Raw genomic sequence first — 25,647 nt, forward strand, 5'->3', positions numbered from 1 at the left:
GAGAGTACCTGTGCTAAAGCTTGCAGCAGTTTCAAAAAAAGGTAACATGCATCAATTCTGGATGAATTAAGTGCATGGGTAGTATATGCAAATAGTTACAGCCCAAGTGAATTTAAGTTATACTTTTTAAATTTACTTCTTGCTTCCATGTGCTCAGGGAGAGCAGGGTTTACAGGAGAGAGGGAAAGGACTGCCAGGGGAGAAAGTTGGGGGGAAGCAGAAAGCAAAGGACTATCTGATTTTTTTTTTTTTTCCCCCCGCCCCCTCTGCCCTCCCAACATTTATTTTTCCTGCTGTAGCAGTGGCAGAGGGACAAGTTGAAGACAAACCTCCAAAGATTAGTTTCTGTGCCTGGAAAATTATATGAAATTTATAAATTTTCCATATAAAAAAATCTCATTGCTGGGGGTTATCTTGTAATGAGAGTAATAATGTATTTGAGTAATTCTTGCTTTGTTTTATACCTTATCCAGTATTTATATATACTAAAGCACCTCTCTACATGCAGAAATACCAGAGAAGAAGTGACAGCCCTGTCTTCAATTTTTCATAGGGAAAATATAAAGCTTTGCTGATTATCCTATAGTAGCGTGTGCTCTTAACGGTAGCTATATAAGTTCCACTTCCTGGTGAAGCCAAGAGACTTTTTAAAGCATCATAAAACTATCTGTTTGTGATTTAGCACCTTTACCGGGTATTTCAGCAGGAATTGTAAGTTTTCATGAAATCAAGCCATTTTTCTCACAACAAAGGCAAATGGGAAATTAATATCTCTTTGTAGCTGGCAGTATTCTAAGTTCCTTTACACTCAGCTTCTTTATGGGCTATTTTCCCAGTCATGTGTCCTTAATAGAAGTTTAAAAAATGCTTTTTTCAGTGTTGGAATTCAAAGAAATTTAAAACAAAATCCTTGTAAAAAAACGAACAAAAAATTATAATGGTAGCAGGGTCCTAAATACTCAGCTGCATTGTAAGAATTAAGCTGAAAGACTGGAATTGATGTTAATATGAATCATCCAGCTCAAAATAATGCATATGGCTTTGCTCCTCTAAAAGTGACTCAAACTGTGCAGTACACAGCTGTGTAGGAATGGTGTTTAGCTGTAGTTAACTTAATAATCTAGTAAAGCCACATAATTACAGGGAGGGTGTGTTACAATTTCAGGATAAAACTATTTTTTTTATTTTGTATTTTCTTTGTTGTTTACAAATGAAGTTCAATAAAGTGGATGGGAGCAAGGGAATTTAGTTGCCCGGTGCCTTGGTTATAAACTGCACAACAAAGGAGGAATGTGGAAAGTTGGCTATAACTTAGCAAAGGCACTGAAAGTCTTTGGTAAAGTATCCTGCCTCCCACTGTCTAACCCACACTGTTTCTTTTTTATATCGCTGCTGTTGATTTCCCTTGTGGTGTAAGGTCATATAGAAATGTAATCGTCGGAGCCATACAGCTCGAAATCAGCAGTAATGAAAATACATATGGGTTGAACCTTTCGGAGACAATTGCATCAGAGCATTTTTTTTTTTTAATGACGACATACAAACTTTTGACTCAGTCTTTGCTACAGAATAAGGAAGTTATTTTGAGCCAGAATTTTTAACCTCGTTGCTCATCTAAAGCAGTGAGTTCTCCTGTGAAAATTGTTTTTCTATGATTGAAGGTGTACTTTTTTGGTATTTTTAGTAGGACACTTGATTTTGGAGATAACATGCTTAAGAAACAAAGTGAGCATTAGCCAAATATAATGCAAGTTTGCTTATGGAAATCTGTTCCCGAGCTAACGACAGAGGCTTACTAAATCTATTGACTGGATGTTACCACCCACCTGTTGTTCAATAGGATGCCTTCTGTTCATTTTCTCAACCCTCCTCCCCTACTTTTCATTAAACTTTTTGAATAATGTGTCAGGGGCATGAAAAATTACTGTGATAAAAATAGTGAAAGTTATTAACATTGATTTAGAAACAGATAGCAAATATTTTTTTGTAAAGCATCAGTGACTCCATTTAGCTTTGCTTAATGAGGCAAAACATCAAGGAAACATAAAACAATTATAATTTTTCACTTGTAAATAACATTTATGTTGGAATGCAGATGACTTTAATTATACTTCTCAGCACACAATTATAAATGAAATTTTCACGTCACAGCAAGTTGCACACGTTTGCCATTTTTAATCGAATTTTGTTCCAATTCACTAAAGTTATGAATATTCCACAGTGGCAGTTATTTCACTTGAAAGCAAGGAGAAAAACTTTGATTGTTGCAGAACTTTAGTTTTTAGCCTGGTATCTAACATGTGCCTAATTATTTGTCTTACAGTAGTTTGAGGGGCATATCAGAGTAATAGGCATTTGAGCAAGGTAAATCAAGGAGTTCAAATGACACCATAAATTATGAGAGAATAGAGTTTAGCTGCAAGTTCAAATGATGCTAATCTTCCCTTGTTTAGCACTGTTACCTCCTGCTCTTTGATAATAGTCAGGTTTCTGTTTAAAACTTTGTTTACATACCATAATCTATAAAATGGCGTTAGCAGCCACGAAATCTACATTCCAGTATAGAAAAGAGTTTGTAATCTCTGCCAAAGGCTCAGTGGGAGGAGAAAACAGCGTCTCCTAAAGCTTTTAATCATTGTAAATTAAGTGTCTAACCTCCTATGGTACTCTGTGACATAATACAGTACTTCAATAATATATTTGGCCACTTTGGGACTTTAATGCTCTGTAGTGGTTAAGTACTTTATTGCAGCAGCGAGGGTATTACTGATATTCTTCTCCTCTCAAAACACCTGGGATTTACCAGTTGATCTATGAAAAACATTTGTTTGACTGTTAGCAGTGTGGGCGCACATGCTGGATGAGGTCTCCTGAGTTACTGAATCTAGCCCCTGGTTCATAAATTTCTTTCATAAACTGATCAAACTCCCATCTTAATGGTTAAGTTTCTTGCCCACATGACTGCTTTTGGAAGGCTGCTGCAGAACCTGATGTTGGGAACCTCTGAAATTCGAGCTTGAATTTGTTGATAGCTCGTGCACATTTTTTTGGTCTTGTGCCAGCATTGGTCTGTAGCTCTTAGCGCTTTCCTGTTCTCCCCTTTACATTTTAGTAGAGCACAGTCACATCTCTTCTCCGCCTTTGTTTCGTGTACGGTCAGGACACCAGACTCTCATGCAATGGGCACTCCGTTCTCCACGTTGTCCTAGTAGTCTTGCTCTGCCCTGCTTCAGCTTAGAACCACAGGGCTTGAAGGGCCCTGAAGGGAGGTTTGGTCCAACCCCTGGTGTGAATGCAGGACTGCTACTCTGAAATTTTCCCCATCTTGTGTTTACTCAACCTCTTGAAAACCTCCACAATGTCTGCGGGTGATGTAACATCAAGTACGTTCTTCCTGTTTTGAGTTCACATAGCTTGAACACTGGGGACAAGAACTGTACACAGAGCTCCTGTTGTGGTCCCATCAGGCTCTTGTACGATAGCAGTGATATTTTTCTGGTCTCTGCTGGGGGGGGAAAAAAAACAACCTAACCTGGTCCACTCTAACATTGTATTTGCCGTTTTCATGGTTACGTATTTTGGCAGCTCAGTTGTCTTATGAACATCTTAGACACCCTGGCCCTTCTCAGTCATTTTAAATTGATAAACTCCCAGATTTTAACAAGGCTTTTTTTTTTTTTTGGTTAGCCGTGTAAATTGTTGCATTTTGTACTGTTGAATTCCTTCCGTCTTCTGTTAGTATAGAAGCTTTAGTAGCCACTGGCTCTGCATGATACACAAAAGGGTACCATACAGTCAACTGAAGGATGCTGCTTGTATAAAAGTGCTTCTGAATGCCTATTTAACTCTGTGCTGTTGCACTCTTTGAATAGTCATACTCCAGTAGTATTTCAAATGTTTGCCGTGTGCCTTACCATTTTACCTCGGTTGTCTTAAAGTTAGTACCTTTTTTATATCTGTTAAATTTTTATGTCCACTTGCTTTTACAAGGTAAGTGGTCAGCCTCTTAAGGTGACTGGCCTCGTAAGAAGAACTTGGATAGAGCAGAATATTCTCCTTTACATTTATATCCTGTCTTGCTTAATAATAAAAAAGAGAGGAAAGCATTATAGCAAGAAAACCCTTACTGTGGTATAATCTTAATCTCACCACCATGTTATCCTCTTAGTCGCTGGGACATTGTATGTCACTTTAAGCAGATCTCTCGGCCTGAAATTCCAGGATCTTCTAATTGTTCATTTGATAATGACAAACAACTGCATTTGTACAAAAATACTTTTGTTCAGTCAGCCGCTGTTTTCGTAGCAATTCAGTCATTTGGAGATGAAGAGCTCTTTATATGGATTGGAGCTGGATATTACATGGAAAATATTATGGTGAACAGTAATGCAAACCAGGCTTTAGTTAAAATATTGGAAATATGGTATGCTTCTACTGTTGTGAACCAGACAGAATTGCACCATTAGGTGGGTAAAAATAAATTTGTTTTTAGAGCACATGTTGAAATTCTCGGTTTTTAATAATGCAAGCATGAATTGAAGTTAACACTGACTAAAATGAAAGCTGAGACCTTTTGACTTCTAAACGAAAAGCGTAATGCTGGCTAATCAGTATATGCAGCTGTAATATTCAGTAAGGAAATCCAAAAGTGTATGGATACAGTGTTAACTGTAACTGTTTTTTGTTGGCAGGGTCTTAATACATATCAAATATATAATTGTTCTGCTGTTACAAAGTAGAGGGATATTTTCCAACTATTTTTTTTTATTTTTTTTTTAGTAGATTGTCTTGTAACTCCGGAGCTATTTACCTGTTGAAAATATCCCGTTAATCTATTAATTCTTTCTGTTTTATTTACAATGACTTGATTACTGCATTAAAATAAAATGTGCGAGTTTTTATAAATACTTTGTCTACCAATCAAGAGCTGTGGGTTGGGGTCTGGCATTACTGAGCCATTATCCACATCCCGCACATCTTGATTTGCTTCAAAGTACAAAGCAAGAACACTTTACCTACTAATAGCATTATCTTTGCAGTAGGGAAAATAGGAGCTGAATATTTTCAATGATGATATTTTTGTAGTCACGTCCTGTTAGTTAGTGGTTTATTGGAAGATACGTGAAGACTCCAATGCAATCTCTGCTTCAGTTTTTAATGTCTTCCAGCAATTTCTCCGAACATGAAAAGGGTGCTTCTTCGAGTAGTTTGCATTGCATAACATTACATGCCTGCTGAGCTGTTACAACTTGTTCACGGTAATTTTAATGCGATTAAGTTACTACTGTGTATGTGACCGAATTGGGTAGAATAAATTTAATAAAACAGCCTTTTCCTTGCGTCACTTATTTCTCTTCAGCGTGACAGAAAGCACAAAAGAGTACTATTCAAGAAGCACAACTTACCAGCCTTACCTTTAAACTCTGACCCAAAAATAAATTACAAAACAAAAAAAATCAGATTTACATGTTAATTCCATATCTTTTTCCCCCAAGACTCAGCAGCTGCTTTTGCTCAAAGATGAACCAGAAACTGGCTGTCGGTTTCATTGATACCTTTTATGCAGTTTGACGCAGTGTTTATATTGCTTGTCAGGATTTCAGGACAGGTGTGGAAAGTATCACTTTTTTGCTCTGCATGTTCAGCTTCAATGGCAATTCCCTCCCGAATGGAATCCACACCGTGCCATATTAGTTCACTAAGTGCCAGGAATTAAGACCAAGTTTAAACATTAAACCCACCTGTGTTTTTATTTATCCTCTGCTTTTAGTCCTTGCGTCATTGTCTTGCTCTGCGGTCCAAATCAGGCCAAATAGCTGAAGCTAAACCTATTAGAAAGCTGGCATGGATTTAAGGGCTCGTAACCATCTGGGAATAAGATCACAGCACACATGGTGGTTCTTAATATAGACAGCTTTGTTATTAAGTATCTTTTTGAGAAACGTTTAATTCTTACTGACATAAAGCACTGTTGTGACATGTATATGTAAAACAAGGGTGAAGTGCTCGGGAGAAAATCCATATTTTTAACCAGTCTTACTTTGCAGACAGAAAGACCCCTTTTCTAGACGCTGCACATGGAATTTTGCTCATGGTTTTTTGTTCGAAACGTTTTGTCTTCCCCACGTTTTATTTTAGAACTTTCTTGATGAGTAGAAACTTGACATGGTTACTCAGTCATCTCATCATTTTTCAGTTAAAAAGAGTAGAAATAATTTAGCCGTGCATAGATTTGGCCTTTCCTAATACTTGTTCTCGTGGCTTTTTTTTCTTCTTCATCCTTCCCTGGCTTGTTACTGCTCCTGCTTTTGAATTGAGTTGGGAGCTCCTCATGATAAGTTTGTCCATGGAAGCTCCAGGACATGCCAGGTCTCCAGGCCTCAGTGCGGATAGGTTCTCCAGCTATAATAGAAACAGTAAATAAGAGAAGAAAATAAAGACAAATGATTTTATAGTGGCAATACTCCTATAATGTGGAAGTGCATTTAATAATGTCTGTACGCAACGTTAAAAATGAATATAGTATCATTTAGTTTTTTAATGCCACAGTGCTCTATATAGCAACTTTGTTCTAGCTTTAACATTAAATGTTCAAACCTTCCCTCTCCAGAGCAGGCATGTCCTCTTCTTATATGTTGAGTAAATACTCAGGTGTATAAACAGTTGTTTTTCATCCTTACTTGAATCTCCAAATGTGAATATCCTAAAAAAGTACCTTAGGTGAATCTGATATCTTTTATTAGACCGACTTTAAGACTATTAGACTCTAAGCTGGTCTAATAAAAGATGTCAGATTCACCCAAAAAACCTTGTCTGCCTGTGTCCTTAGACCAACATGGGTACAACCTACATCCCTAAAAAAAAAAAAAGTACCAGCATTTAAAAAATAAATAAATACATTTAAAAATAAATAAACATTTAAAAAAAAGCTTCCTATCCAGTTAGTCATTGGTATAGGGGGAAAAAATAAGTAAAATAATAGAAGAAGCTCTAGGGAACTTAGTAGCTGACTGAAGTTCACTCTGTCAATAATATGATATTTTATAACATGTTTGATTTTTCATTTTTAGAATACAGGTTAGACAATCAGTGATCCTGCATATGAAGAAACTCGATATTCACCTTATTTCTTCAGAGCAGCAGATAACATTGATTTGTATATGCATGAATTTGTTACAAAATTCATTAATGGTTTCTCTTTAAAAACCATGATTTTATTGCACTAGTGCCAGCTTTTTAAATTGCCTCTGCACTGCCGAAAATGTACATGTGCAAAGCATTTGTGTATTTGTAGATGCAGTGTGTGGCTTTTCAACAACATTTTAGACGTTCCTGTCTAGCTATACTGTAATTCTAATATATTTTAGTATGGATGTAGACACTTGGGTGTGGGTTTTCTTCATTCTAACAGAAAATAAATGCTTTCTTTAAAGGACTTATGTTTTTGGATGTTAGAGTTTTAACTTGTATTTATTTGTACAGTGGAAGAATCAGACATCATCGACCTTGAAAAACGATATTGGCTGCTAAAGGCTCAGTCAAGAACTGGACGTTTTGATTTAGAAACTTTTGGCCCTTTAGTTTCCCCTCCCATACATCCATCTTTGAGTGAAGGTATGGATCCTCATAAAAAGTTTTCTTTTGTGCAGTTCTGTTGGTGTGGGTTTACATGTTCAAAAATACTTATACAGATCTTACTGACACATGCTACTCCAAACTTTCCTGTGGATGCATTATTGGTTTATTAGTGTCCAGTAGAACATCCTTTTAATTAATTTTTAAGCTTATGTTGGGAAAGGATTTGTTTCTCTAAGCTCTAAATATCTGAAAACAAAAGAGAGAGCTTCTGTGAATTGGTTTGTTGACAAGTCTGGACTGACAAAAATGCTGCCTCTGAGATGCATCTGTCTAAACTATTGGAAAAGCTGGCAGACATTTTGATCTTTGCTGTTTAAGTTAGTCTATATTACCTTCATATTTCTTCCTTGTCTTTATTCATCTTTTTTAATATAAGAAGATACCTTGGCGTTTCTTTAGAAAGGAACGTGGGCATGCTTATTCTTAAATGTTGAATGCCAAATAGCAGTTCATTTGTAAAGTGAAAATCCAGTATATCAAGATTGTAACCTAGTATAAAATGAAGAGCTCTGCCTTAATAGTAAGAGCTGAAGAGAGCAAAAGCACGTGCCTGGCTTGGAAGACTAGTATATTGGGGTGTAGGCCATTCTGAACTAGGCGGTGAGTCCTTTCAAGCTCCTGCTAGGTTGCTTTAGTGTCAAAGTTGGAATCATCAAAGAGGGGTTGTGTCCCGTGTAAAATGGGATGCGTTCCACTTCTGTATACACAGTTGTCCACATCCCTGAAACAACACCAGTCGTTGCTATTTGGAACTGTTCTTACTCTCATTAGCGACTAAAATAGGGCAAAGATACACAGCAGGTGTAAACTGTCATGTCTGAACTCCATCAGAGTGGAGCTAATTTATACCGTGTGAGGCTCTGTCCCTGAATTGGACCACAGCAGCAAAACTATCTTTTCACTCCTGGAAGTGGCATATCCAATTGTGAAATAGTACTTGGGACTGGGGCAGAAAAGCCTGAAATGCTTCGGTTGGTATTGTATCTGTTTTGTGGATGGGAGACTTGAAACGTCCAGGCTAGACCTTTTATTGATGGGGAAGGACTTTCAAAAGTACCTAAGGATTTAGAAGCTTAAGTCTTTTTGAAAGCCAATTGAACTTAGACACCTAATTCACATAATGGCAGATTTTTAACAGCTCCTAAGGAGGCAGAGAAATCTCTAGCGGTTTCAGCGGGAGTTGGGTTCCACACAGCTCTCGGAAAGCCAGCTGGGAACATTTTTAAGCCTTTTACAAATATGGCCTTTTTCTGACCACTTGATCCTGACAGCCCTGGAAACTAATTCTGTGTCTGCGCTGATATTTAGGGCTGACCTTGAGGTTGTCCTCAACCGTTCAAAATCACTTGCTCTGCCCTTTCTCATCTCTGCCATAACTAGTAGCCTACATAGTTGCTGGCCACGTTGTGCTGCTTATTTTACAGCATGATGCTGAGATGGTTTCTAGGTTCCCTTCTCAAGTCTGTCTGGGAATTGGGATGCAAGCTACTTGCATCTCTTTCCTGTTTGCCTCTTACATACAGTAGAGCGGGATGCAGAAGGCCAGGAAATCAGGGACGGGGGGGTTGTGGGAAAACATTTGGCCGACTTCTTATGTTCCAGGTGTATTGCATGTAGGTGAGTTCCAAATACACTGCAGAAAAGGAAAGGGTAAGAATATGGGCAGAGCTAGGGTTAACCTCATACGCAGAAGTTCAACAGCGCTTCCAGGATCAAGCTGGACAGGCGCCGGTGTCTATGGGCTTCAGGACAGCCTTGAAGTTTGCCCCTAACTATCAGTGTATGCAATCTAAAGCTGTTCTCACACTCGCAACAAAAATGCTTGTGGAAGTCTTAAACATAAGGGAGACACCAGGTGTGAGACTGGGGCTGCCAGGCAGGAATTAGGGAGGTGTTTGTTTCGGGCTCTGTTTTGCCATGAATAAGTCACTGAGCCTGATTTTCTTGGTTTCCCCATGCACAAAATGAGCATGTTGGCTGCTTACAGATGTTAAAATAAAAAACAAAAACTGCATTAGTTCGACCTGGCTTGCCCAACATCTGTATAGATCGAGCGATTCAGTGGGGCACTTTTATCTAATGGCTGATTGAATCAGCTTTAGAAAAAAGTGCCAAAAAGCCCCACTAAAGTGTCAAAAAGCTCGATCTATACAGATGGTGTGGAGCCAGGTTGAACTAACGTGTTTCCTCTTCTGGTAAACCGTGGGTTTGGGTGGGGGGTTACGTTGTTTTAATTGTTCGTCTTTGCCAGCAGCCATTAATGCTTAAGTACTTGTCATGGACACTGAAGATACATTACTGTCACCTAATATTCCTACCTTGCTGGGAAATCTGAAGCTCTTATATTAAAGCTAAATATTTTTGTTGGCTTGTTTGGTCGGACTCAGTGTGGTGACGCTTCTGTGGTTTGTAGGTTTGTTTAATGCATTTGATGAAAATCGTGACAATCACATAGACTTTAAGGAAATTTCCTGTGGGCTTTCAGCATGCTGCAGGGGACCCTTGGCAGAAAGGCAAAAATGTGAGTGTACAAAATATTGTCCATTAAGCTGCTAATTATAAGAAATGCATCTGTTCAATTTTAGCAATTAAATTTAGTTCATTTACATATTTTGTTTTTTAAACCTGGGCTTCAGAAGGAGGCAGGGAGAAATCTCTCGAATATACATTCTTGAATTAAGTTTAAACATGAAGGTTTTATTCTATTAACTGTGGCTAAGCTTTATTAATTCAGTATATTCATATGAGTTATTCTGACTACACTCCTAGAAACCCCTTTAGAGAAGTATTTTATGTTGGTATTCCAGACATTCTTTTAGTACTTTAATTTTGCTAATAAATTTTTCATAGGTACAAACTGCATTAATTCATTTGTAATACCAAATTCTGTCTCTCAGTATATAGGGACAAATTAAACATTTGGTCTTTCTACAAGATGTTCAAAAAATTATGCACTTGCTGTTTTCTCTTCTAATTAGCATGGACCAGTTTGTTGGCTGTCCAACTCTTTCCACTGCCTGTCGGCTGAGATACAGCTAAGTGCCGTTGAAACAAATGTTGACCCTGTGTAACTTAAAGATTGACATTTCGCTAGAAAATCATAGGATTCTGCATGTACATGTATCCCGAGCCGTTTCACCCCACACATTGCAGAACGGAGAGAATCTGGACTTCGGTGTAGCAAAAACTTTCCTTTCCCCACCTGCTCACTCAGAAATCTTGGTTCATTTTTGTTTGGGGGGGTTTTTGTGAAGCATCAAAGCTGTGTCATCAAGTTGCATCCCTGAGATTTGTGCAGGTTTTGACCTACAGTGAAGATTACAAGATGCGGTAGACAGGGTAGGGGTGCACCTTATGCATTCAGCTTGTAAGCGTGTTTTGAAGTGAGAGGCTCAATTTAGAGCATAGCTTGTCGGATGACTCAGACCTACAGAAATAATCCTTTTTTTTTTCTCCTCCTCCCCTCAGTTTGCTTCAAGGTTTTTGATGTTGACCGGGATGGTGTTTTGTCTCGCACTGAACTTAAGGAAATGGTGGTTGCACTTTTAGAGGTCTGGAAAGATAACCGTACTGATAAAATACCTGTAAGTCGCGTTTTAATTTATTTGCCACTGTTTTCTAAAGTGTCCCTTGAAAAAGTTTCAAGTTTCACAGTAAAAACTTCATTTAGGCGGGTTTCTCCAAGACTTTCTTGAGCTGTTTGGGAAGGCAGTAACAGTGTGTGCCATTGACCTTGTGTAAAAGTGCAGTGGCACTAACTGTAGTAGAACTATTGGCTTGTAATTTCTGCCACTGCTAGTGTTTCAAAGACATTTTACATTTAAAATATCAGTGGTATGAAGACACTAATTTAATTTAAATTTATTTGTACATGTTGGAAAAATCAGGGTGTTTGGGGTTTTTTTGTCCTTCTTTTGGGCCTGGATTTCCTGGCATCACTCTAAATACATTTAACACTTTTTATTTTCTAATACTTTCATTTGCCAAGGAATTGGACAAGGATTTATCCGAAATTGTGGAAGACATTTTGAATGCACATGACACCACAAAGGTAAGAATTTGCTGCACTTGCCGTTACCTTTTGAATAGGAACTTGAGAATAGGAAGCTGTCGGGTGTATGATGTTCTTCTTCCTCATGTGTTTTTTGTAAGAAGCGGGTTGAACCCTTGATGATAAAAGAAGATTAGCAGCGATAAAAATTGGATTATTTTGCAAACAAAAAAACCCAGAAATATTTTAGTTTTTTCATAAATAAAGGCATTTTAAAATCACGTAGAAGTGAAATGAATAAAATCAAAGAAAATGAACTTCTCAGCATAGGACTGTTATTAATAAAAGATTCCTTTCTAGGAAAATGTCACCTTTTCATTAAAGTTTTCCAAGTTTATCCATTAGGGAAAGAGTATGTACTTGAATTTAATAAGCCATCTTTCTATATGAAAATCAAGTCTAGAGTAGATAAGCAGCAGAAATTAATCACCGTCATGGCGATACTAGACTTTATTACGTTTGATTAATACTGCTTTAATAAACCTGGTGTTTTCATTTCTCTTTGCAGATAAATTGACCTGTAGTGTCTTGTTTTGAAAAGCTAATAATGTTTTCATGTATAATGAAGTACATACTTGCAGTATTGTCACAAATCAGAGTATTTGGAAGACACTCTGGCAGGACTTGTCCTGACTTTCTGAGATGTTAATAAAATGTTTCCATATTTTAGAAATAGTAATACCATATGTGGTGCTTTTAGACCATTTTACATACATTTGGAAATGCAGTTCATAACATTATTGGTTCAGGATGGTCCCAATACTCGCAAGCACACTTGATATGATTCTGTTATTTCATTTCCTTATAACTTCCAAATGAATAAACATTATAAGAAGTTCATAAAAACTACAAGCTAGTTATAATGGTGAGTAGAAATGCTTGATTGCCTCTTCGAACAACTGCATAGCATGACTTTCTGTGCTTCAGAAAATTGCAGGCATATCATTTGGTAGCAAGAAACTTCCATTACTATAAGAGTAAAAAGTATTGCCTCTGTAATGATGTGCCTCTCATCTGTTCAGGTTTTTATTGTTTCGCCTTCAGGAAAGGTGGCCTGTAGCTAGACACCTTACAAGTTTATCCCTAGTGTTTAGCAAAAATAGAAAAAAGCCTTATTTCTTAGTCCGCTCCATACCTATCCCTGCTGTCTCAGTATTTTGTGTATAAAAGTAGTGCTAACAAGAGATGCTAATGAAATAATTGGATAAAAGTGCCCTTTGCAGGTTATGTCATTGTGCCTCTAAACTGTAGAAAAAACAGGTGGCTACCAAAGATTTAGTAATTTATCGCTACTGTGTAAGTTCTTATGCAATTGCATCCACGTATTAGACTGTCAAACTTCTTATCAGACAATTATAGAATATTAGACCATGTTTCTAGAGCTGGCCATTGTCTACATAAGTAAACAGATGGTTAAGTATTTATCTGGATTCTTGTTCAACTTTTCACCTGGATATTATGATGTTTATTCTCTGCCCAGCAATACTTTGTACTGTTGCCAAATAGTTAAAATATTTGCAAAATTATATTATATTTTAACTTTTGCTTTTATCACTGAAGTATTTTGACACTAAAAGGAGGTTTGTCAGTATTACTGACAGCAAAGGCCTAAGGAAAGGTGGAACTCAACAAACATTGCAAAATAGTAGCAGTTTTTAAATGCAGCAATTGGATTCCCAGTCAGTCTGTCATAAGGAATGGATTTTTCTCCCTTAAATTGTTTATGAAATAATCAGTCATTAGGAAAATGCTGCTAATTTGCCATGCAAATGTCTGTCCTTTGATTTACCATTTATTATTTAGAGCAATTTTAACATGCTTGGTAACATAGGAAGATTGGCCATCTATGGACTAAAAATGAATAGAAGTAGTGGCATGATGGTCCAGAAATTATGTGAGAGGCAAGGATTTCTTAAGGTGATGTTTTTTTACTGTACCAACTACCTAGCTAGGATTGAAGTTAGACAGGCTTTCAAATGCAAGACGTTCTTTGTCAGGTCTCTGATGGCAGCAAGCCAGGGGCACCGAGGCTGTAATTCTCAGCAGTTGACCACAACTTCTGAAAAACCGAGAAGCCATCTTCTTTACCTCTACCCCTCCTCCAACCTCACTGTGCTCATGGTCAAGGGAGATCTACCGAATACCTTTAAAAGGCCAACTTGGGAACAAAAATCCATAAGCTGTCTGGACACTAAGAACCAAGGACTGAACATTAATATCTGGTTTATGGCACTTTTGTACTTTATCCAACTCCAAAATTCTCTCTACATAAGATAGGTGAGAATGACCCTCCTCCCTTTTGATCTCCCAGCAATTGGCTTCTTTTCTTCTGCTAATTGCCTGTTTTTCCAACGCTGTGCCTGGCTTCCTGTGATCAGGCTGAATGTCTAGCATTTGAAACTTGCCTGATTCTGTTCCAATTACGTAGTTTGTCCAATAAAAGAGATCACCTTAAGAAATCCTTGCCTAGTGCCTTTTGTAAACTCCGAGAGGCTATGTTCATGCTATCAGCAATTTTTCAGAGCGACCGGTAAGCTAAGATGACAAGAACATTATTGAAAACAGTCTGCTTTTGGACCTTGAAGTCCCAAACCTGCAATTGAATTGAATGGGTTTCTGCACTGATGCAGGGGGCCGTCTGTGCAAAACTTGCTGTAAGAGCAGAGCCTCAAACATCTTCAACAAAATGGCCACCCTGAGTATCCACGTACTGTTTCTAGTATACTTTAGTTTATGGCAGGTTTTATATACTTAATGGGAAGTGGTATATTACAGGATCTGAGGTTCAAACCTGTCAATGGTTCAATCTGTATATGCTCAGCACTTTTAGTTTTGCTTGGGTTGCTTGTGTGTCTGGCTAAGATAAATACAACTACCAATTTCAGCTTAACGTCATTACCCTTCGCAGAGCAAGTTTTATAGGAACAGTGATGAATGTTAATCCTTTCCAAGACGCTGCTTTTCATGCCTTGTATGACAGATTTATGTGCAGTTTTTAACAGGAATGAGATCAAATTGATGATATTTGTTCTATCTCACTCCTTTTAACTTAGATTGGGCATCTCACCCTTGAGGACTATCAGATCTGGAGTGTGAAGAGCGCGCTTGCCAATGAATTTTTAAATCTGCTTTTTCAGGTATGTTTTAGTGCAAATTTAAACCTTAACAATATGGTAATTAACTCACTGGTTTTTCTTTTGCAGACACGAAGTGCAGCATCAGCGTTGTGTCAACATGCTTGTGGTTTTGTCTATTCCAATAAAATGTGTTTTTGCAAGTGTGCATCACCTTGACTGAAAGATGCCCTACTTGGCTGTTGTTCATTTCTGTATACTGTATTAAAGCACAATCTGATGACATGAATGCAAGCAGTATACATAAAACTAAGAGAACTTTAGAAGTGTAACAGAAGTTAGATTTTGTTCTTTTAGAAAATGTTTCACAAAACTAAGTAATCTTCCAAATTTCTGAGAAAGTGATGCTAGATATGAGAAAAGGTGCTGCTAAAGCTTGCAATCATTTTTCTTTTACATTTTCTGTGAAGGCTTTCTAAAGAGCTTTTATTGGTGGATTAGTAGTGCAGTTCTTGAAAGGTACACTGTCACATCACTGGCATAGTGCAGGTAAGCCTGAATTCAGAAGCTGAGGATCAAATGTGCACTGAATTCCTTTAATCCAATCAAGGGATAGCCTCAAAATGTAATACAGACCCATTTTAGTGCTGTCTCATCCTGTGTAAAAAAAATTAAATTAAAAAAAAATAAATTCCAAAGTTGTTTTGCTCTTTGTATTATATTCCCTGTCAGTTATCCATAGGAGTCACTGGCCTGAGAGGTGAATAATGTTATCATAATCCTCTGTAATGGAGCCACGAGGATTTGCCCTAGTTTAACACTCATACCTTTTTAAGGTGCAGCAGAATAACCACCATTCCTCCTTAGGTGCAAATTTAACACTCATATTTCTTCTTGAAGGGACTGATCCCATGGAAGCGTTAGGCTACTAGTCCAACCCCTCTCTTTTGAAATCTCTTTTATATTCCTGTGGAAACTTTAAATCGTATTGTGGATGCCCCCTGCCCACTCTCTTCCCATTTTTGGCAGTCATCAAATGCACCATAGGTAAAAACACTGGGATCAGGGACAGTTACTTTCCCAAGTAATGTGATACCATCAACTACAGAATGTTTTTAGCTCTTGTTTAAATTATGTCCTCAGGAAACGTTGTCTTTATTTTTGTGTCCTGGTTAGCACTGAATACACTGTCTGACCTTAATGTTAGCAATATGTGTAAGAGAGAAAAGAAATGATTACCTAATCAAGAATCTGATAAGTAAATAGTGCTAGAATATCTCCCATTCATCAGAGACAACCAATTGATTTGCAGAATTATTGTCACATATTTAACTTTACACAAAGATCCCATTAAACTGTCACACTTATTTGCATTTTCTTTGCCGTTGTTGCTTGTTGAATAAAAAACACCCTGTTGTGAATATACTTCCTCCTCCTCCTCTTGATTTGTTTGGTAATAATATAACAACCAAGTTGGCTTTTGACATTATAGTCTATAAGAATGGATGTGGTTTTTGTCACAAAGTATGTGCTGTGCCTTTTCTTAATGAAAGAAGGTTAGCACTGAATACACTGTCTGACCTTAATGACTAATATGTAATCAAGATATGGACATACCAGAATTAAAATAATTAATGTTTGGCAAATGTGTTTTCCTTTAGTGATTGAACTGCAGTTGTTCTGCAGCGCTTGTTAAATTTCTCATCCTCCTTTCCCCCTTCCCTCTGGAGATGCTGCTGTGTAGCAGGCGGGTTTTGTTCAGTTCGTTTTCTTTCCTTCTCTCGCTCTTTCCCATGAGGCCACCACGTTCTTATAGTCTGAGGTAGTGTCCATCCTGCGTGCTTTCTCGACTTAGGGACGCGAACACTAACCCTGCCACTTTTTTGTTTGAACATTTGCTTGGGCAGTTGCTCAGCTTGTTTCTGCCTTAGTTTCCCATCTGTGAAATGGCAAAAGTCCATTTCACACTTAATGAAATACTTGGGAGCTACATAGGAAATTACTGTGGAAGTGTGTGAAGCATTTAGCTCTTTAGGAACAGTGGCTTTAGATAAGCAGCCAACAGCCTTTAACAAGCTGTGGGTGGGAAGACCCTGGCTCTGACTTGATGTGAACTGGATGGTTTTGGCAGCACATCAGGGGTGGGGGGCTTTCCCTGCAGCACCTCTGGGGCCAGCAGTCAGGAGCTGCAGCCTTGCCACCATCATGTATCCCAGCCCCTCATTTCCCTTGCTGGAGAGCAAGTGCAGCTTCTAGGCAGTGGAGATCTGTGCCGGGGCCAGGCAGCTGCAAACTGTATCGGTGGTGTTAGATGGACTGCATGTGTGGTGGGTGGGTGGGGGTAAGGAAGGTGAGGAGAAGTGGCATGGGTGCAGCTGGAAGCTTGCCTGACCCTGGCATAGGTGTTCACTGCATGGGCACGGGCAAAGACCTCTGGCTCCATGGGCCGGACCTCCATGTTGCTGACCCTTCCTTTAGATCCAGTTTCAGCAAATTGGTCTGATAACTGCAGGAACGGCTTTATTTTGAGGAAGTTGGTTGTAGTACATTGTGTAGTACTTAATCTAAAAAGAAACTGCTATCGGAGCCAGTTGTGTTGCAAGTATTGGGAAATCTGTCACTTCCCAGCAGCTAATGCCCTTTTTGTTTTTATTCAGAATATAAAATGGTCTCACGCAGTATAAAATCAGTTTATATCAGGTGCCTTTCCAAGAGTTAGAAATCTCCAGCTAAGATTCAAACTGATTGTTTCAAAAGATATGTAAGGAGAGCTCATCCATCACCTTCTGAAAACTGGGTTGGAGACTCAGCAGCTGATCTGACTAGACATGTCCATCTCCTTCTGTCAGTCTCTTGCCCGCCCCCTCCCTTAAGTCTGGGGAAACTGTAGTCCAGGTATTGCGCCCACACACATACTCCTCTGCACATGCACATACTTCTCCCAGCAAACATAGTTTGACCTTGGGGGAAAAACTACAGAGAGAAACCAGCTAGAGACTCCAACAGAGAGGAGGTGCATAAGCCACAGAAACAGGGAATGAGTAAAATGTTTCCATCCCCTGCAGCCCAGACAGAATCCCCTCCAAGCTTTGCAGCATTTGGATCCAGCTAGTTTCTTCCGCACCCAAGAGGGAAACAAATCCGACCCTCCCGTCTGTTCTGCGTGATGAAGTTATCCTGGTAGCCCTCCAGTTTTGCTGGCAAAACCTTGCATGCATTTGTATGCCAGTCTCTGCAGCAGAGTGAGGCTTCTGCTGCTTTGCTTCATTCAGCTGCTTTTGCCTTCCCTGAATAAGTACACCACGTTCTGTCGGGGGAGCCAGTAGCAGAACTAGGTGTGAGCTAGTGGGGTGTCAGCCCCAGGCACAGACTGAGGTAGGGTGTAAGAATGGGTGCAGGCACTGCGCCAGCTGCTGCTGCCAGTAGGGCTGCAACACTTCCTAGTTAAGGTCTCTGCATGTAGCCACCAGATGCAAATGGGTGTGGACAAAACCTGGTGGTTTGGGAGAGTTGGCTTAGTGTAGATAGAGCCTCTGTCTAATCGGAGCAACTGAAATACTAACCAAAAAATTATCTCGGACTGTTCAGACAGTCAGTCAGCGCAGGACAGAGGAAGTCCCACAAAATCCAAATAAAACTATTTGCTTCAAGGGTAAAACTTCACTTTAATGTAGAGTTTCTTCCTCCTGTTTCTTTTTCCCTTGGGTATCCACGTTGATACTTACTTTGGCTAAATGGTGCATGCACAGCCTTGTAATTAGTACTTTATAATACTCTGTTTAGTAACTTGGCTATAAATGTATTTCTTTGAAGTCCTCAATCTGTCTGGTCACAGTCTGGCATAGTTCAGAATTGTCTCCTTCTGTCTTTCTGTCTAGGTGTGCCATATAGTTTTGGGGTTAAGACCTGCTACACCAGAAGAAGAGGGACAAATTATTAGGTACGTAATTTTATGCGAAATCTGGTTTTACAGGTTTCTAGATTAGTCATCATTTTAGTACATTGAGGGTTTTTTCCCTGCTGTAACTTCTGTTTTAAATGTTTTTGGTGATATTTATTTTCTTAATTCTTCAATATAGGGGTTGGCTAGAACGGGAAAGCAGATACGGTCTCCAGCCAGGGCACAATTGGTTTCTTATTGCAGTGTCATGGTGGCAGCAGTGGAAAGAGTACGTCAAATATGTAAGTATAGCAGTAGTTCATGTTGGCACAGTGATGCTTCACTGTTTTGATGTTCCATTTGTGCATGAGTTAATAAAGCAGGAGAGAAAAGAAATGATTACCTAATCAATAATCCGATAAGTAAGTAGTGCTAGAATATCTCCCATTCATCAGAGGCAACCAATTGATTTGCAGAATTATTGTCACATATTTAACTTTACACAAAGATCCCATTAAACTGTCACACTTATCTGCGTTTTCTTTGCCATTGTTGCTTGTTGAATAAAAAACACCCTGTTGTGAATATAGTTCCTCCTCCTCCTCTTGATTTGTTTGGTAATAATATAACAACCAAGTTGGCTTTTGACATTACAGTCTATAAGAATGGATGTGGTTTTTGTCACAAATTATGTGCTGTGCCTTTTCTTAATGAAATGAAGGGTTTGACTGTAATTTAACTTACACAAATATCCTAAAAAATAACTGAGATGGAAAGGTAGGCCAGACACATGACTTTTCATGAGCTTTGGGGCTAAAACACTTTACAGGTTCTTTTAAATGAAGCAATGTTCCTTAAAGACTCGATATAAAAACAGGCTAGTGAAAGCTTCATGAACTTGAAGCTTGTGTTGGAAAAAATGCTTACTACATAAGACTTGGTTGAGACTGGAATATAAAACCTTAGCAATTCAGTCAACCACAATATAGAGAAAAAGAAACTGTTTCTATATTTCTATATCCTGTTAAAGGATATAGTAATATACAGGAAATGTCATAAAAATGAAGGTTTGACTTGCTTTATGAATGCAGATAGCCAAAGACCATCCAAAAATTGGAATGTGTACATTAATTAGTGGTTTAATGACAGTTGTTCTTCATGCACAGTAAATTGAAGAAATGTTGGTTTAATAAGGTTTTTAGGATGGTTGAGATACTAGGTGATATGATCCTTGTTATAGTGTGAGTTTTTAGTAGCATATAAGATTTCATTCCTAATACTTTTGCTCAACTCTAGAACCTCAGAGATTCTCTCCACGGCACAGTGATTTACGGGCCTCCATGCTTTGCAACCATGTAAATAAAATATTCAGGAGCTCTGTAGGGTCACACAGATCTGTATATAAAGATTTGTCATGCATAGTATTATGCAGCTAGGCTGGAATATATGATTGTTTTATGCTTCTTTTGGTTTTATTTGATGATTTTGCCATATGACGAGCCTAGTATTTCAGTATCAGTAAGTCTTACTCCCGTGTAACATGATTTGGGAGATTTCCTCTGTTTCCCCCATTTTTCCGGTAATGTCCTTTGCAGAGGTGTTTTTTTTTGGGTTTTCTTTTGTTTGTTTGTTTTTGAGGATATGAGATCATCCCATGTACCTATTAACTTCTGATCTTTCCCCATATTTCTCTGCCACCTTATCTTTTGAGGTTTCCTCTTGTGGCCACTATTCTCAACTAGACTGGGTTTTTTCAGATATTGTCAGGATCATTTTCTTATTTGACCAATAAGATGGTTTTGGGTGCCATGAATCCTCCTTTCACCTTGCCTAAAAGATAAGACTGCTTGTTTTGCACTCCTTTCTCCCCAAAAGTACAAAACGTGGCATCTAATTGTTGTCCTGGCTGGCCTGCAGACTTTTACAATTGGGCTACCATGCATGACATTTCCTTGTTGTTAAAGTATTTTGGGCGACCACATGGTGTTGAAATTTGTAGTTAAGCAGTTTGTTGAAACGGCCATGGTTTAGTTTTGCTCAGCTGTTCTGTATACTAGTGAGGAATGAAGTTAAATGTTCCTGAACATTATATTTTATAGATTAGTATCAGTGCGGTTTGCAGATGGCACTACACTCTGCTGAACTTTCTTATTTTGAAATTACCACTGAGAATTAGATCTAGGTCCATGTTTTCTTTCTGGTAAAAGATTGTTGTTTACTGCAGGGTGGGGAAAATCTTGTACTGAAGGAAAACTTTAAAATACATTCAAATACCTTTCAAATGGAGTTGTTGAAATTTATTTGAAATAAAGTAATTTGTATTGAACAAGTATCAATCAAAATCCGTAAGTAAGTTCCATTGTAGACTTGAAGCTTAGAAAGAAGCATCCACCTACTTTTTTCCTATTCAGACTTCTTCATGATGGTCCCAGATAGTTCCATCTTGTTCCAATAGTTGGTGACTTTTTTTTCTCAGCCTCTTGTGATATGAAAGTGTAGCTGAAATCATTCAAAACCACCAAACATGCAAAATGGAAAGCATCTAAAGACACCAGATTTGTAGGGTAAGGAAAATGTACATAGCCCCTGCCCGTGCCATCCTAGTGCTCTTCACAATTCCGGTATTCTTTCACAAATTTAAATTCACTTAATTTCTTCCAATCTTTTAAAGGTGTTTAACCATCCAGACTCCCAAACCACTCCAAAAAGACCCCTTCTTTTTCGGCCAGTTGTAAATGTATATATTAAAAGTTTATCAGCAATAACTGGAGTTCTTTAAAAAGTGTTTGCCATTTCAGTTTCTTAGAAAAATTGATGTTCTTTTCTACTCCAGAGTTTTCAATGAGATTCATCAGTGTAATATAAAAGTACTAGTTCCATGATTTCAGAATGTTTCCTGCCTATGCTTGGCATTTATTTAGCAAATGGAAAATAACTTTCCATAAAGCACTTTTTAGATCTTTTAGAAGGAACAATAAAGGTGTAAAGTAATATAGCATATGAACTTTGTGCCTGTGTGATTTGCAGTTTCCAGTTTGATATTGGCCTAAAATTCACTTTCCTTTTCCTTTCCAATTTCAGGATGCAAACCTTGTTATGATCGAATCTTCATTTGTTTTAAATGGAGGTAAGAATGCAGTCATAGCTGCTTCAACCCATGCATCAGAGCAGGGAGAAGAAAAAATGGGAGGTCTAAATTACTTCAGTGCCACAGAAGAAAAAATTTCAGATAATATTTCTACTGCGTCAGAAGCCTCAGAGACTACTAGCAGCAGTAAGCATAAAATCTTGTTTCCATAGAGGTTTAATCTAGGATAGGTCTTCAGGGAACTAAGTATCGCATGAGCTTTTCCAGCCTAAAAGATAGCAAAATTGAAGTTAGAAAAATGACATGTATGGATTGGTTTGATGTAAGAGCTTGTTTGAATGTGTGGTGGACTCACAAGGCATTTAAACAAAGCATTTTTTTGCTCATCTTGCAAGTTATTCTCAACATTGGGGTTTTTTTCCCCCCATCATCCTATCACTGTCATTTTCCAAAATATTTTCCCCCCTCACATTAATTTCCAGCTCATTGCTTATCTGTCATTGGACAGATGTCTCTCAACCATCTGACCTCAGATACTGTGGATGGGAATAAATCAGGAAGCAGGCTCAGGAGCATTAAAACTGTAGGCAGAAGAAAAACAAGCTGTTAATTTTAGGACCTATAAAAACTGAACTGATTTGTTACAAATGTTTTCGAAGCTGTATTGTTAGCAATACGACTCCAACTAAAGTAAAAACAGCAAAGGCTGCAACACATTTGTCTCCTTCTGAATAAGCATATCCCTCTGCCAGCTCTAAAGCCAGGCTGATTTAGCTCTGAGGCAAGATTTAATAGAGTTTTAGTTCCTCCCTTGCTCTGTAACTCTAGCCAGTCAACAGTGTTTAGGGAATGCAGTTCTGTCCGTGTGACGTCTCATCTGTGGAGCTGCCCTGTGCTGTTTAGGAGCCACTGAGACGGTGGCTTTCTCTTTCTCCTTCCCCCTTCAGTCAGTGGTCTTTGCAGTGGGACCAAGAGTGGGTTAACTATAAAAGTGAGTTTTGGACTGTTAAGTGAACTATAGTGCTGACAAGACAGTTTTGTAGAGGCGTAGTTTGCACGTGCGTACACACATATACAGAAATAAATTTTTGCAAAAAAAATCTAGGAGCAGGAAAACTTCTGGCATCTTGATTGTAGTGTAATCTTGAGAGAGTTGGGAGTTTTTTTAATGTATTTTTCTTTTGTTAAGGCAGCTGAAATCTAGTCTGGTTGCCAGGTTTGGGGGGAAGGAGGTGTTTTCCCCATGATGGAGCCACTTGCAGATTCAAGCCTTGCAGTTAATAAACCGTTGGGGTTTCTTCCTGTGAGTTGAGGCCAAACACCAGTCGGTGTTATTCCAGTATTCTGTTACTCAACCACAAAGTGTTTCTATAAGAATGTAGGAGATGAGGACAAAGAATATATTTGCAGCATTACTGCACATATCTCCATCTCTCTCGCTTTGTATGCACAAAACTAAAATCAGACTAAAATCAAATATAGAAATTGGTTACCATGCACATGTCCAGAAGAACAGCATGCATTTGGCCACATAAAATAGTTATTTTGCATACAGACTGGTATGTGTGTGTACCAGCGCCCACTTGGGCATACTTGTCATACAGTCAGTTCCCCATTTTGCAAGTGCGGATGCATAGGTGATGCATTGAGTCATTTGGATTTGTTTCCATATCTTTGCTGCAATTTAAGCACTATTTGAGGGGATACTTTTCCGATGATCTTCATACAGAATTGTATCCTTATTTACTAGCTGAGACATTTAATGTATACCAGATACAGCTTAAACATACTGCGCATTTCCTTTACAGATACTCTTTACTCTATCACTCCAGGGACCGATATGTGTTTTGCTAGGCAACATAACACTTCGGACAATAATAACCAGTGTTTACTTGTCTCCAACGGGAATACATTGCTACAACTTAATCCACAAAAACCCGGAGCCATTGATAACCAACCTCTTGTAACACAAGAACCAGTGAAGGTAAATGTAACTGACTTAAGGAAATTAACAAGTAATAGTTTAAATGCAACTTTTTGTTACAATTTTCTAGCAGTGAAAGTGAGCCTAGTAATTGCCCAAAAGAGCAAAGATCATAGCATTCAGTTAACATCTCGTTTCTAGCTAAGCGTTGCCCGTTGAAACCTAACAGCTTTATGCTTTATGCACGTAAACCAGAAAGAAGGTTGGCTGTATACTGAAAATTAAACTGACCAGCTTTATTCCTTTTCTGGTAGAGTGAAGGCAGAAGGCAAACAAGCATCACAAATGATGGAATAAAAATTAGAATTTATAATAACCCAAGTGAGGTATAGTAATAAAGGAAAGCTAAATTATAGGTATTTTATATTGAGTTTCTTTTTTAAGAAGTAGTAAACCTTAAAATACGAGTTATTAGTACATTTAACTGTTGTCTTCCTGTGTGAAAAATAGTGGCTAATTACCACTTACTAGGATGCATTTTGAAATTAAAATTTACTCTTATATTCCTGAAGCCAAAATCTTTTGCAGCTGTGGATTCTTTTATCCTTTTAAGATTTGTCAACTTGTGCCTTTCTGTTTTGAAGGCTGCATCATTAACAATGGAAGGTGGAAGATTAAAACAATCTCCACATCTGGTTGAAGGAAGGGATTATATAATGGTACCAGAACCAGTATGGCGAGCCCTTTACCACTGGTATGGGGCAAATCTATCATTACCTAGACCGGTAAGTAATATATATAGTCACTGTTTGTTTGAAACAGACACTGAAGTCATGGATCATTACAATCCTGGCCTTGCTGTGCTTCTACTTACTCAAGATTTACCAGTGCACTTTTGAAGGCTGCCTTTCCAAACACTCCTGTATACTATGAAGAATATGCAGAGCACCTTTAAAGAATAAAACCTGCCAAGCAATCCAGAAATACTTAGACACCACCAAAATTGATTCTGAATGTAGCCCAAAGAGTTTTCTGGGAAGGAGCAGCATAAGAGACAGGATGCATCTGTCTAGCCAGAAATCATGGATCTTCATCAGGTAGCTCAGTCAGTATAGCATAAAAACTACAGCTGCGAAGGACTCTGTGAACAGTGTTGGCCCACTCATGACCAATATCACATAAGTTGGCTGAGAAATTTTTCAAGGAGTTGACCGAAAAAAAAAAAAAAAGAAAAGAAAAAGTGGCATCAAATTAAGCAGTTTCTACAGCTTGACCAAGACGGAGATTTCCTACTGTTTTCTAGGTAAGGAATACAGAAAGGCACTGAGCTGCACGAGAAGAGGAAATGTTTGGCTTTGACAGTGTTTTGCCAGAATTGCAACTCTGCTGTCTATCCTCGTGTTCCATGTCACGCAGATAAATATGATAGCCAAGATTGGGAAATCTAAGGTGACAGGCAAAGGTCACTCTTTAGCAGCCAGTTTCACTTCCCAGCTGTAATCACACACTTCAGAAGTGCGTGATGGGGCACAGATGACTTGTAATGGCAATTGAGCTGTAGAGGCGTATGTTATCAGCTGGTGCTGGGCTGCAAAATCAGTGTAGGGGTATCCTGAAAGAATGGACTCCCACAAGGTTTGGTGCAGACGCCAATTTTATGTAATTTGTTCGCTCAGTGATCTGCTAACCACTGTCTCCAGGTGTTTCGCATAAACTATATTAGCTTGGGCTCAGGAGACTAACTTCCAGAGGATTGAAGAGAATCTGAACAGTGATACGAGTGCCGTAATTGGCTACTGCGGGGGAATGAAGACTGGAACCGTTGCTTGCAGAGAGCTCAGTCAGCTTCAGCTTTATTTTTCTCTGAACAGTTAGCAATTTGCACAAGATGTAAACCCAATATAGCTAAGGGTTAACTTATCACTGACTTGCACACTTGCTGAGGCAGTTCAGAAGATCAAGAACAAATTGGTAACCCTTGTCATGCTGGAG

General features: G+C 38.5%; 1 protein-coding gene across 5 annotated transcripts in view; it reads left to right on the forward strand.

Annotated features, from left to right (window-relative positions):
- Positions 1–25,647, forward strand: part of USP32 (ubiquitin specific peptidase 32) — a 133,313-nt gene that overhangs the window by 71,280 nt on the left and 36,386 nt on the right. For 2 of the 5 annotated variants that reach the window (XM_014608054.3, XM_014608056.3), the window contains exons 6-15: positions 7,483–7,614; positions 10,052–10,159; positions 11,107–11,222; positions 11,627–11,689; positions 14,743–14,826; positions 18,642–18,703; positions 18,843–18,945; positions 21,725–21,917; positions 23,540–23,715; positions 24,300–24,440. In XM_014608054.3, the coding sequence (XP_014463540.1) occupies positions 7,483–7,614; positions 10,052–10,159; positions 11,107–11,222; positions 11,627–11,689; positions 14,743–14,826; positions 18,642–18,703; positions 18,843–18,945; positions 21,725–21,917; positions 23,540–23,715; positions 24,300–24,440 (1,178 nt within the window). The remainder of the gene's footprint in view (positions 1–7,482; positions 7,615–10,051; positions 10,160–11,106; positions 11,223–11,626; positions 11,690–14,742; positions 14,827–18,641; positions 18,704–18,842; positions 18,946–21,724; positions 21,918–23,539; positions 23,716–24,299; positions 24,441–25,647) is intronic. The other 3 variants (XM_019493429.2, XM_014608057.3, XM_019493430.2) reach the window with 3 other exon arrangements.

The sequence above is a fragment of the Alligator mississippiensis genome, chromosome 14 (assembly GCF_030867095.1).
Source record: "Alligator mississippiensis isolate rAllMis1 chromosome 14, rAllMis1, whole genome shotgun sequence".
Classification (NCBI taxonomy): Eukaryota; Metazoa; Chordata; order Crocodylia; family Alligatoridae; genus Alligator; species Alligator mississippiensis.